Source organism: Artemia franciscana, chromosome 2, assembly GCF_032884065.1.
Source record: "Artemia franciscana chromosome 2, ASM3288406v1, whole genome shotgun sequence".
Classification (NCBI taxonomy): Eukaryota; Metazoa; Arthropoda; class Branchiopoda; order Anostraca; family Artemiidae; genus Artemia; species Artemia franciscana.
This window is the reverse complement of record NC_088864.1, coordinates 29,002,502-29,015,592: the sequence shown is the minus strand read 5'-3', so window position 1 is coordinate 29,015,592 and position 13,091 is coordinate 29,002,502. Positions and strand designations below refer to the sequence as shown.

Below are 13,091 nucleotides of genomic sequence, written 5' to 3'. Positions count from 1 at the left end.
ATTACTCAAGAGCATGTTTATTGCTTGGAGATACAAGAATGTAATGAAGTACAAATAAAGCAAAATATTTCCAAGTTTCAGTGAAAGATATGTATCCTTCGTGGTAATATATAGAGAAAAAAAATACAAATATATAGATAAATGAAAATTTTCCATTTATAAATCTGGAGTATGCTCAAATAAATGCAATTCAAGTAATGACTGTGAAGACGATAACACGTTACAATTAAAGATCTTTTACATTCTCGAGAAAAATCATTTTTCAGCTGGGGTATTTCCATAAATGGGCACGATAAGCAAATGATCAAAATGTCTTACAAGGAAAATCAGAAACATGGGCCGTATCATCACAACAAACCCTAATCACCGCAACTAACAATTCAGGGATGAACAATTTTTTCTCGGACAAAATTCCAATAGAACAAGGATAAAAGTACAAACGAAAGAGAGCGTACAAAACCGCATTTTAAGGCTAGAATAAACAAGGGCTAACAGCTCATATGGCACTTGTGACGAGGTCGGAAGAACCAAGAGCTCATATAGCATGAGCTCTAGCATAATTCTAAGAATCAATAGATTGCTTTAAAAGGAAAATCAGAGGCTTCATGCCGATCGGGATTTAAAATAAGAGCTCTAAGTCACGAGGTCCTTCTAAATATCAAAATTCATTAAGATCCGATCACCCACTCGTAAGTAAAAAATACCTCAATTTTTCTAATTTTTTCCCTCTCCCTTCAGTCCCCCAGATGGCCGAATCGGGGAAAACAACTTTATCAAGTCAATTTGTGCAGTTCCCTGACAAGCCTACTAATTTTCATCGTCCTAGCACGTTCAGAAGCACCAAACTCGCGAGAGCACTGAACCCCACCTCCTAACCCCCCCAAAGAGAGCGGATACCGGTTACGTCAATCACGTATCTACGACATTTATAAGCGTTTTCCAAGATTTCCAGTTTCCCCCTCTAACTCCCCCCAATGACAACAGATCTGGTCAGGATTTGAAATAAGAGCTCTGAGACATGAGTTCCTTTTAAATATCAAATTTCATTAAGATCTGATCACCCTTTCTTAAGTTAAAAATACTTGAATTGTTTTTTATTTTCCAAATTAACAACCCCCAGCTTCCCCAAAGAGAACGGATCCGTACCAATTATGTCAATCTCGTATCTATAACTTGCGCTTATTCTTCCCATCAAGTTTCATCCCGATCTCTCCACTCTAAGCGTTTTCCAATATTTCCGGTTTCCAAGATTTCTTTTTCCCCTCCAACCCTCTATGTCCCCGGATCCGATTCAAACTGAAAATGGACCATCTGAGACATAAGATCCTTCTATATATAAAGTTTCATTAAGATCCGATCACCCATTCGTAAGATACCTTGAATTTCACGTTTTCCAAGAATTCCGGTTTCCCCTCCAACTCCCTTCAATGTCACCGGATCTGGACGGGATTTAAAAAGAGAATTCCAAAGAACAAGATTTTTCTAGATATCGAATTTCATTAAGATCTGATTACCCGTACGTAAGTTACAAATACCTAATTTTTTCTAATTTTTCGGAATTACTACCCCCCCCCCAACTCCACCAAAGAGAGCGGATCCGGTCCGGTTATGTCAGTCACCTGTCTTGGACTTGTGCTTATTCTTTCTACTAAGTTTCATCCTGATCTTTCCGCTTTAAGCGTTTTCCAAGATTTCCGGTCTCCCCTCCCCCCTAATGACACTGGATCCGGTCGGGATTCAAAATAAAAGATCTGAGTTTCGAGGTCCTTCTATATATGAAATTTCATTAAGATACGATCACTCTTTCGTAAGTCAAAATACCTTATTTCTTCTAATTTTTTAGAATTACCCCCCCCCCCCCCAACTCCCCCAAAGAGAGCAGATCCGTTCCGGTTATGTCAATCCCGTATCTAGGACTTGTGCTTATTTTTCCCACCAAGTTTCATCCCGATCCCTCCACTATAAGCGTTTCCCAAGATATTAGGTTCCGCCCCCAAATTCCCCTTCACCAGATCCGGTCGGATTTAAAATAAGAGCTCTGAGACATGATATCCTTCCAAACTTCAAATTTCATTAAGATCCGATCACTCCTTCGTAAGTTAAAAATACCTCATTTTTCTAATTTTTCAGAATTACCCCCCCCCCAACTCCCCCAAAGAGAGCGGATCCGTTCCGGTTATGTCAATCACGTATCTAGGACTTATGATTATATTTCCCATCAAGTTTCATCCCGATCCCTCCGCTCTAAGCGTTTTCCAAGATCTTAGGTCCCCCTGCCAACTTCCCTCAATATCGCTGGATCCGGTCGGGATTTAAAATAAGAGTTCCGAGACACTATATCCTTCTAAACATCAAATTTCATTAAGATCCAATCACTCCTTCGTAAGTTAAAAATCCCTCAATTTTTCTAATTTTTCAGATTACCCCCCCCCCCCCCCCAACTCCCCCAAAGAGAGCGGATCCGTTCCGGTTATGTAAATCACTTATCTAGGATTTGTGCTTCCTACCACGTTTCATCCCGATCCCTACACTCTAAAGCGTTTTCCAAGATTTTAGGCCCCCCGTCAATTCCCCCAATGTCACCGCATCCAGTCGGGATTTAAAATGAGAGCTCTGAGACACGGTATCCTTCCAAACTTCAAAATTCATTAAAATCCGATCACTCCTTCGTAAGTTAAAAATGCCTCATTTTTTCTATTTTTTCAGAATCAACCCTCCCCCCTCCAACTCCCCAAAACAGAGCAGATCCGTTCCGGTTATGTCAATCACGTATCTAGGAATTCTACTTACTTTTCCCACCTAGTTTCATTCCAATCCCTCCACTCTAAGCGTTTTCCAAGATTTTAGGTTCCCCCCCCCCCCCAATGTCACCAGATTTGGTCGGGATTTAAAATAATAGCTGTGAGAGACGATATCCTTCCAAACATCAAATTTAATTAAGATCCCACCACCCATTCGTAAGTTAAAAATACTTTATTTTTTCTATTTTTCCGAATTAACGGCCCCCCCCCCAGATGGTCAAATCGGGAAAAAGACTATTTCTAATTTAATCTGTCCGGTCCTTGATATGCCTGCCAAATTTCATCGTCCTAGCTTACCTGGAAGTGCCTAAAGTAGCAAAACCGGGACAGACCGACCGAAAGAATTTGCCATCGCTATAGATAGATAGATAGATAAGTGTGTAGTGGCTATATACACACAAAAATGTAAATAAATAACAAACAAGGAAGGAAATTAACAACAGTACGAATTACAAACACGCACAAAAAACAAAATTCAACGCGAAAAGTGCCTAATCTAACAACAAAATAAATTAGTCGAAATATTGTGGTTGGGTTACTATTTTGCAGAATATCCGGAAGCATCAAATTAATCCCATGCAAATAAATTTCCCGTAAAGCCAAGAGCACCGCGCATTTCCGGAGAAAATGATCTAAGTCTTCATCATCATCATTACAAATGGGACAAACATACCGCCTATCAGGACCAACTATCATTTTATTTTTGTTGAAAGTTTTTTGCCTGTTCTGGATTGGAAGACAATTCGCCCTATGCTGAATCCAACGACGTAGAATCATAGCTGGTAAATTAAATTTAAAATAAACTTCCTCTCCAAAACTAGGTTTTGCCTGATTATAATGTTGTAGGGTTGTAGAATCTAAAACCAGCCCTTGCCAATGCTGAATTTCCTGACACTCTAATATAAATCGTACCTGGCTTTCTAAATATGTTGGTACATTACTAGAACAAAGACCATCATTCCATAAATAAGGCATTCCTACTTTTTCTTGTAATGATTTAATTTGGGATGGCCACGAGGTTTTTAAACCACATTTCAACATCTGTTCATATGCCACTCTTACTAGTCTATCTTCATTACTCTTAGTTAACTTCAACCAGAATCTAAGCATTTAAATATACCTACGTAGCTTTAAAGAAAACAGGCCCATATCACCTTTCAGAATCTGTGAATGAGTTGTCTGATGTAGACAAAACACTCTTTTGTAGTACTGGAGCTGAAGGGACTCCAGTTGCTGCACCGTTTCTCCACCCCATATCTCTGCTCCATATTCTATCACGGATAAAATTTTTGTGTTAAATATTCTTTTATGCATTTTTAGGTTTTTAATCCCCATTATCGTCGGGTTTCTAAATATTGCTGACATGGCCACTCTACCTCTCTTAATTATTTCATCAACATGGTTCTTTAGGCTTCCATTTTCCGATAAGATAAAGCCTAAATATTTTATTCTTTTACTTATAAATGGTTCCTTATTATTAAATTTAAATGTATAATTTTCATCGCCCCCTTTTTTAAAAATAACACTCCTTTTTTAAAAATAACAAAACCAAGGTTAATACCAAGTGCCATAAAAAATTCCATGGCACATTGCCGTACAGGCTACCTATATATATATATATATATATATATATATATATATATATATATATATATATATATATATATATATATATATATATATATATATATATATATATATATATATATATATATATATATATATATATATATATATTCATAAAGAAAGAACTAAAGGAAAAAAGAAGAAAATAAAACATGAACAGGAAACAAATTTAAATATTAATACACAAAATAAAGACACGAGAAAGACATAAAATATACTAAATACTACTGAACTAGAACATATTACCTATCATTCTGTGAAGAACTAAATTTTTGGTTGTGCTTGGCAATTAATTTACAAATTAAAAAACCAGGGTCAGCGAGTTTTCTAATCAATCGAAAGTTCCGATGCCAAGGCGGGAACCAAAGCAAATATTTCGGGAACCGAATAAAAACGGACCGAGGTTTCCAACAATCAGTTTTAGTAAGCAGCTTTCAAATGGGGAAATATACAAGATGTGAGGGAGGGCTAAGGCATTGAACAGACTAGCTATTAGTAGGCGGTTGAATCAAAATTTTGCTGCAACAATCCGTGCATAAGAAGCAGCTCTGCGTCTAGTTCCAGCAGTCTTTCATTGGGAGATGTTAAAATATTTTCTGACACAATTAAGGCCTGTCTCCCCTACTCTTTATAAAGTAAATATGTCCAGTGTATACAAACCCAGCAAATGACTCTTAGAAGGGCGATAGCTTGTTTGTTCATAAAAATGTTAGACAGACCTTTATTAAGAACCAAATATTCAACATCCTTTAACTACGGGGAAAATCACTTTCACTCACCACACCGTTTCCTTTCCCTCACAAAACAAACTTTATTTACCTTCTCACGAGATCTGCAGTTTCAGCAGCGTTTATGGTTTTATATGGAGTGGGACGGCCATATCTGTCTAGGAACTTAGCATTTAATCCAACTTCGGCCTCATCCTGTCCTCCAAAACTAGCACGAAACTGCTGAATAGCATCTTCAAAGTCCTTTGTAAAGTACCTACGAGGAGAATGGATATTAGATCAGGCACAGGATAATCTCAAAGAAAAGAATAACCTGAATAGGAGAAGCATTTACCTTCCAATAAGAAAAAAAGAAACAAAGCCGAGTAGCGCAATCTGTATATATATATAAAATAAGTACCGTTATTTTTAGCACCTATGATGTAATTAATACAAACAAAGGGGTGAAAAACAGTAAAATTTAATACGGTAGCGAATTTGAAATAAAAAAAAAAAGGATAAAAGAGATGCTTGTGATTGGGAAGAACAATATTGGAAAAAAGTCCTTCGCTTAAATGTGGTACATTCATAAAAAATATACCGCCAACTTATCTTTCTTGGTCAATCCAACTTGTGAGTCTATCTTGTGCAAACAAACTCGTCCTTTTATATGTAAAACATTTTGACTACAAGTTTTAACTATACAATCAATAATAGAATTTATGATGAACTAAGGCTCACAACTGAAAGCCATGAAAACACCAAAATAAACAAAAATAATACCAATGCAACAAACGAGTTAAATTTTTTTTTATAAAATATATTACTATTTTTCTGACAATAATATTTCCTTCTTTATAAAATTAGAATTACAGAATGATTAGAAGCTCGTTAAAACCTAACTAGCTTTTAGTCAAGGAACTGAGTCTGACTGATAGTTGAAACGATAGCTGCAACCTAAAAGGAACGGACCATGGTCCATAGTAACCGAAAACTTAAAAATGTAAACTGAATTGATTGTTACAAGGCTGTTCACAAAAAAAAAAAAAAAAAAAAAAAAAAAAAAAAAAAAAAAAAAAAACAAGAGCTAAGAGCTCATATGGCACTTGTGACGAGGAGAGAAGAGCTAAGAGCCAAGAGATCATATGGTATGAGCTCTAACGAAATTCTATGAATCAATAGATTGATTTAAAAAGAAAAATAAGAGGCTCAATGCCGGTCAAGATTTAAAATATAAGAGCTACGAGTCACAAAGTCGTTCTAAATATCAAAATTCATTAAGATCCGATCACCCACTCGTAAGTTATAAATCCCTAATTTTTTCTATTTTTTCCTCTCCCTTTTGACCCCCAGATGGTCGAATCTGCGAAAATGACTTTATCAAATCAAATTGTGTAGCCCCCTGACACGCCTACCAATTTTCATCGCCCTAGCACGTCCAGAAGCACCGAACTCGCCAAATCACTGAACCCCTCCCCCCAACTCCCCCAAAGAGAGCGAATCCAGTACGATTCTGTCAATCACGTATCAAGGACATTTGTTTATTCTATCCACCAAGCTTCATCCCGATTCCTCCACTCCAAGTGTTTTTCCAAGATTTCCCCCTCCAAACTCCCCACAATGTCAAAAGATCTGGTCGGGATTTGAAATAAGAGCTCTGAGACATGAATTCCTTCTAAAAATCAAATTTCATTACGATACGATCATCTATTCGTAAGATAAAAATACTCCAATTTTCATGTTTTCCAAGAATTCCGGTTTCCCCCTCCAACTCCCCCGAATGTCACAGGATCTGGTCGGAATTTGAAATTACAACTTTAAAGCACAAGATCCTTCTAAATATCAAATTTCATTAAGATCTGGTCACCCTTTCGTAAGTTACAAATGCCTCAATTTTCAAAATTACCCCCCCCCCCCAATTCCACCAAAGAAAGCAGGTCCGGTCCAGTTATGTCAGTCACGTATCTTAGACAGGTTTCTATTCTTCCCATCCAGTTTCATCCTGATCTCACCACTTTCAGTATTTTCTAAGATTTCCGGTCCCCCCCCCAACTGCCCCCCCCCCAATTACGCTTGATCCGGTTGAGATTTAAAGTAAGATATCTGAGTTACGAGGTCCTTCTAAATATGAAGTTTCATGAAGATCCGATCACTCCTTCGTAAGTTAAAAATACGTCATGTTTTCTTATTTTTCAGAATTACCCCTCCCCCCCCAATTGAGCGGATCCGTTCCAATTATGTAAATCACGTATGTGAGACTTCTGCTTATTTTTCCAACCAAGTTTCATCCCAATCCCTCCAATCTAAGCGTTTTCCATAATTTTAGGTTTCCCCACACCAAACTTCCCCCTATGTCACCAGATCCGGTCAGGATTTAAAATAAGAGCTTTGAGACACGATATCCTTCTAAATATCAAATTTCATGGAGATCCAATCACCCGTTCGTAAGTTAAAAATACCTCAGTTTTTCTAATTTTTCAGAATTAACCCCCCTCTCAAACTACCCCAAAGAGAGCGGATCCGTTCTGGTTCTGCCAATCATGTATCTAGGACTCGTGTTTTTTTCCCCACCAAGTTTCATCCCGATCCCTCCACTCTAAGTGTTTTCCAAGTTTTAGGTTTCCCCCTCCCAAATCCCCCCCCTCCCCCCCCCCCAATGTCACCAGATCCGGTCGGGTTTAAAATAAGAGCTCTGAGCCACGATATCCTTCTAAATATCAGATTTAACTGAGATCTGATCACCCGTTCGTAAGTTAAGAATACCTAATTTTTTTAATTTTTCAGAAATATCCCCCCAACTACCCCAAAGAGAGCGGATCCGTTCCGTTTATGTCAATCATCTATCTAGGACTTGTGTTTATTTTTCCCACCATGTTTCATCCCGATCCCTCCACTCAAAGTGTTTTCCAAGTTTTACGTTTCCCCCTCGCAACTCCCCGCCCCCGTCATCAGATCCGGTCGGGATTTAAAATAAGAGCTCTAAGACACGATATCCTTCTAAACATCAAATTTCATTGAGATCCGATCACCCGTTCGTAAGTTGAAACTACCTCATTTTTTCTAATTTTTAAGAATTACTCCCCCCCCCCAACTACCCCAAAGAGAGCGAATCAGTTCCGATTATGTCAATCATGTATCTGGAACTTGCGCTTATTTTTCCCATGAAGTTTCATCCCGATCCCTCCACTCTAAGTGTTTTCCAAGATTTTAGGTTTCCCCCCCTCCAACTCCCCCCAATGTCATCAGATCCGGTCGGGATTTAAAATAAGAGCTCTGAGACACAATATCATTCCAAACATCAAATTTCATTAAGATCCAATCACCCGCTCATAAGTTAAAAATACTTCATTTTTTCTATTTTTTCCGAATTAACCGGCCCCCACTCCCCCCCAGATGGTCAAATCGGGAAAACGACTATTTCTAATTTAATCTGGTCCGGTCCCTGATACGCTTGCTAAATTTCATCGTCTTAGCTTACCTGGAAGTGCCTAAAGTAGCAAACCGGGACTTTAGGTTTCCCCCCTCCAACTCCCCCCAATGTCATCAGATCCGGTCGGGATTTAAAATAAGAGCTCTGAGACACAATATAATTCCAAAAATCAAATTTCATTAAGATCCAATCACCCGCTCATAAGTTAAAAATACTTCATTTTTTCTATTTTTTGCGAATTAACCGGCCCCCACTCCCCCCAGATGGTCAAATCGGGAAAACGACTATTTTTAATTTAATCTTGTCCGGTCCCTGATACGCTTGCCAAATTTCATCGTCCTAGCTTACCTGGAAGTGCCTAAAGTAGCAAAACCGGGACCGACAGACAGACCGACAGACAGACAGACAGACCAACAGAATTGGCGATTGCTATATGTCACTTGGTTAATACCAAGTGCCATAAAAATCTGTTCAAAGCTGAATTTTTTCAGTAACAAGCAAATGAGAATCTAGTCATCTGAGAGAATGCGGTTGAATATAAATAAGAAAATTATACAGAACAAATATACAAATATTATATTTGAAACCGAGGCGTCATTGATAAATTTTGGTAGAAAGACTAACACTTTGCACCAGGATGAAACCATTCGTAGTAAGATTTTCAATCTGTGTTATTATGGGGCCCAAAGTTAGACCCTTGAGTCCGTGCTCCCAGCCTCATAAAAACAGACATGATGTATCTTCTTCGTCTCATGATCTACAGGGAATATCTAGGAAACGATCCAACACGATTAGATGTTTATCATTAGAAAATGAATTTATATTATTTTTTTACCTTACCTATTTCTGTTCCGTTTTCCAATTATCGGTTCTGTTTAAAGCAAAACATAACGGTTTCATTCTCTACTTTACATAACATAACTACCAACCACAAATTCGTTCATGGTACTAAGCATTAGAGTGGTATTAATCATAATACTAATACAGCTCAAAATTATTACTAGAAACTACAATAGAATAGGAGGAAGTAGAAGCTAAGTAAAATGGAGCCAAAGAAGACTAAATGTTCCAATGTTTTTCAAGTTATTATGTTTACAAGGGTTACCAGTTACTTTACCCCGAACTTATTTTAAGTTGAAACTTTTCAATTTCACTGAAATAGCTGTAGGCGTGAAAATAAACAAAACAGTTTTCCGAAACATTATAAATTGTTAAGCTAAGTTCCTTAGAGAAGAATCCATACTGGTTTCCTCTGGTAATACAGCGGTAATGAATTAGGAACACAAAAATATTATCTTTTCTCGTGTCTTTTCCTGCATTTAACAAATAGAATTTTAAAGCGCAAAAAAAAAAAAAAAAAAAAAAAAAAAAATACAACAAGACAGAAGTACTCATCAATTGTAAATATAGTTTCAACAAACCAAATTTTATGTTCTGAAATGGCGAAAAATTAACATAAATTAGGCTTCCCGGACTACTTACGATTGACAAGAGGAGCGGTGTTGGCCTTATGTTACTCTAATTCCTAGTCTAGTCTGTATAAAAATATTTGGCTAGAAATAACTGATTTTGAAAATAAATAAAACAATATAAATACATTAGCTCCCCCGAATAAGGCCCGAAAACTTGGTAATGCTTATGAGGTGTGTGTATGTTGTTTTACTTTCAGAAAATTTAGAAACATAGGCAGATTTTCTAATAAATAATGCAGTCAAGATCAAAGAGCGATTTTTTTTTCGAGCACATGATAAAGTAATGTGATAAAGTAATTAACAGTCACCGTTACATTCAAGTTCAAATATATGTAAATGACAAACATTTCCTTACTGGTCAAAATACGAAATACAATTTAGTACTTTCATGATTCCTAAAAATGAGACAGAAAGCCAAAAATAGCCTTTGAGGATCGGAGCTTGAGGAGGTAGATTGCAATAAGAAACCATTCGACATACACTTCTAATTCTGTGTTTATATATAAAAATTCAAGAAATCAGGTGCCTGAAAATTCCCAAGGAAAATGAAACAGTCCTCGAATAAACACAGGTCTTAACTGCTATTCTATTCTGAAATTTCACTGACACAAAGTTAAAAGGTACAATTTACAGCGATCCTTATATTAGTATTAATACAGCTAATCAAAAGTAAGAACTATTAATCCAAGGACACCTTGCAACATTGAAATTACTTCCTTCTAAAAATTGACAACGTAAATTATTATTGCTAATAACATGAACGATTAAATTTCCTGACGACAAAGCAGGAGACTGATCACCCCAATAGTTTTCCCATTTTTCTATAGGATTTTAGAAAAGAGACATCTCGATTCTATTTTATATTAAAACTCCGATTGCTGGTGCTATGCTTGATTCAGTTACTGGGATCGGAAGTACAAACGATTACATTGGGACAGTAAATTTAGCGTTTTAAGCGGAGACATTGGCGTTAACGGCGCTTAGAAGGACGTATTCTTTTATAGCAATTATTATAATCATTGGTTCCCTTAGATCACAACCTAATGCATTTTAACGTAATTCATAGATTCACTACAACCCAGTGCCAAAGAGACATTATCGGTCCACTTTTGATCTCTAATCCATTTACTATATTTTATATATAAAACCAACCTGTTTGTGGTTTTGGTTGGAGGTAGAGGTGTTGTGATTGTGAATTAATTAATTTTTTACATTAGTGAGCCTTTGTATTGTTACCATTTTAATGATTCACGATAATTTGCTAAATGTCATCATAGATGCTGATAAAAGAAACTTATAATAGAAGAAGGATTCCCCAGGATATTCATTGAAAATTGATTAGATTATAAATCTTTAATTGACATTAACCCACGCTTTTCAGTTGGTTAATGTCGTTCATTAGCAACATAGTACAATTAAGCAATTATACAAATGAGCACTAGACAGGATACATTATAGCAGCGGTTGCCAAAGTTGACTGGGCTCCACCCCATTTAAAAAAAAAAATCCCATTCTTTGGACCCACCTTTTTACTTTTTTAGAGAACAGAGGTAGTAAATATTATACTCTACAACTAGATAAGTTTACCAACGTGCAAGGCCTATCTCAGTTGCTTGGTTTTGTGCGTTATATATAGCAGAACGAAATACATGAAGACATCTTGTTCTGCAAGCCAACAAGTCGTGGAACTACTGAAGTAATTTTCAATACAATTGATTCCCATATATAAAAAAAAAAGATTTACAGTAGAAGAACTATGCTGGTATATACACTGACGGTGCGCGGGCGATGTGCGGGAAAAATAGCGGTGTGATTACGACTACCAGAGTTCTTGAACAAAGTCCATATGCTTTGTGGATACACTTCAGCCTTCATAGGGTAGCATTGGTTTCCAAAGCATTGCCCAATGATTTCGAAAAAGTAGTTGATACAGCTGTGACAATTATAAACTAAATTAAAATAAAACCCTTACAAGCCCGCCTATTTCAAAACTATGAATACAAATGGGTTGCCGCGATACACCTCTTCTTCTGCATAAAGAAGTTCGCTGGTTATCTAGGGGAAAAGTACTGACGCGATTAGTGGTATTCCGTAATGAAGTTACAATTTACTTAGAAGGAAAATCTGAATATATTAAACATCTACTGGCCAACGAATTCATTCTCAAGCTCACTTGTTTGGCGGATATTTTTTCAAAATAAACGAACTTAATTTGGATTTGCAAGGTTCAAACGGATCAGACAGATTCGCAGTTCACGTAAAAATTTGAGCGTTGATGAAAAAGCTTATGCCGTAGAAAAGCTGCATTGATAATGGGAAGCATGATTGTTTTGATACACTTGAAACTTTTATTACTGAAAACCAAGTGCAGCCTAAGATGAACTTCCAGAATGAAATTCCCAGTCATTTATCACTGTTAAAAATCATTTTGACGACTATTTTGGGGAAGAGATGAAAAAAGAGAAATATAATTCAATAGTTGTGGGCATCAAGCCATGGCTAATTGTAGGAAAAGCCAAGTTGGATTTGTAGCCCATTTCAAGACGACTTATCAACCAGTAAGCAAGTAAACAGTTATCGAGATTCTGGCTCTCAATTGCTGATAATAATCCTTGCCTGTTTCCTGAAGCTACGAAAGTCCTCCTCGTGTTTACTAGCTCATATCTATGTGAGGCTAGATGTTCAGCTATGGTTTACATTAGAACTAAGTATAAAAATAAATTGGATATATCAAACTCACTGCGATTAAGAGTAACTAAAGTTGAAGTTAAGGCTGAAACTATAATGAAGAAAAACTATAAACCAATACATCCTTCCCATTGAAACAATTTAAAAAAAGGCTAGCAGGTGTAGTAACATAAGTAATAAAAAAAATTAGTCGTGTTTCTTATTTTAACAGTCTTTCATTCAAATTGATAACAATTTAACCTGTTTTTCATTTGAATCAGAACACATAAGTTCCACTTCTCACCACTACAGAATCTGAGTATTAACTATATGTACTCGTGACCGAGACCCACTCAATATCCACTCACGACCCACTGGTGTGTCGCGA

General features: G+C 36.7%; 1 protein-coding gene across 1 annotated transcript in view; it reads right to left on the bottom strand.

Moving 5' to 3' along the window:
* LOC136039840 (midasin-like) overlaps nucleotides 1-13,091 on the bottom strand; it is a gene marked incomplete in the record, with an annotated part of 305,680 nt that overhangs the window by 105,367 nt on the left and 187,222 nt on the right. The window contains 1 exon segment of the mRNA XM_065723761.1: nucleotides 5,247-5,411. Within this exon segment, the coding sequence (XP_065579833.1) occupies nucleotides 5,247-5,411 (165 nt within the window).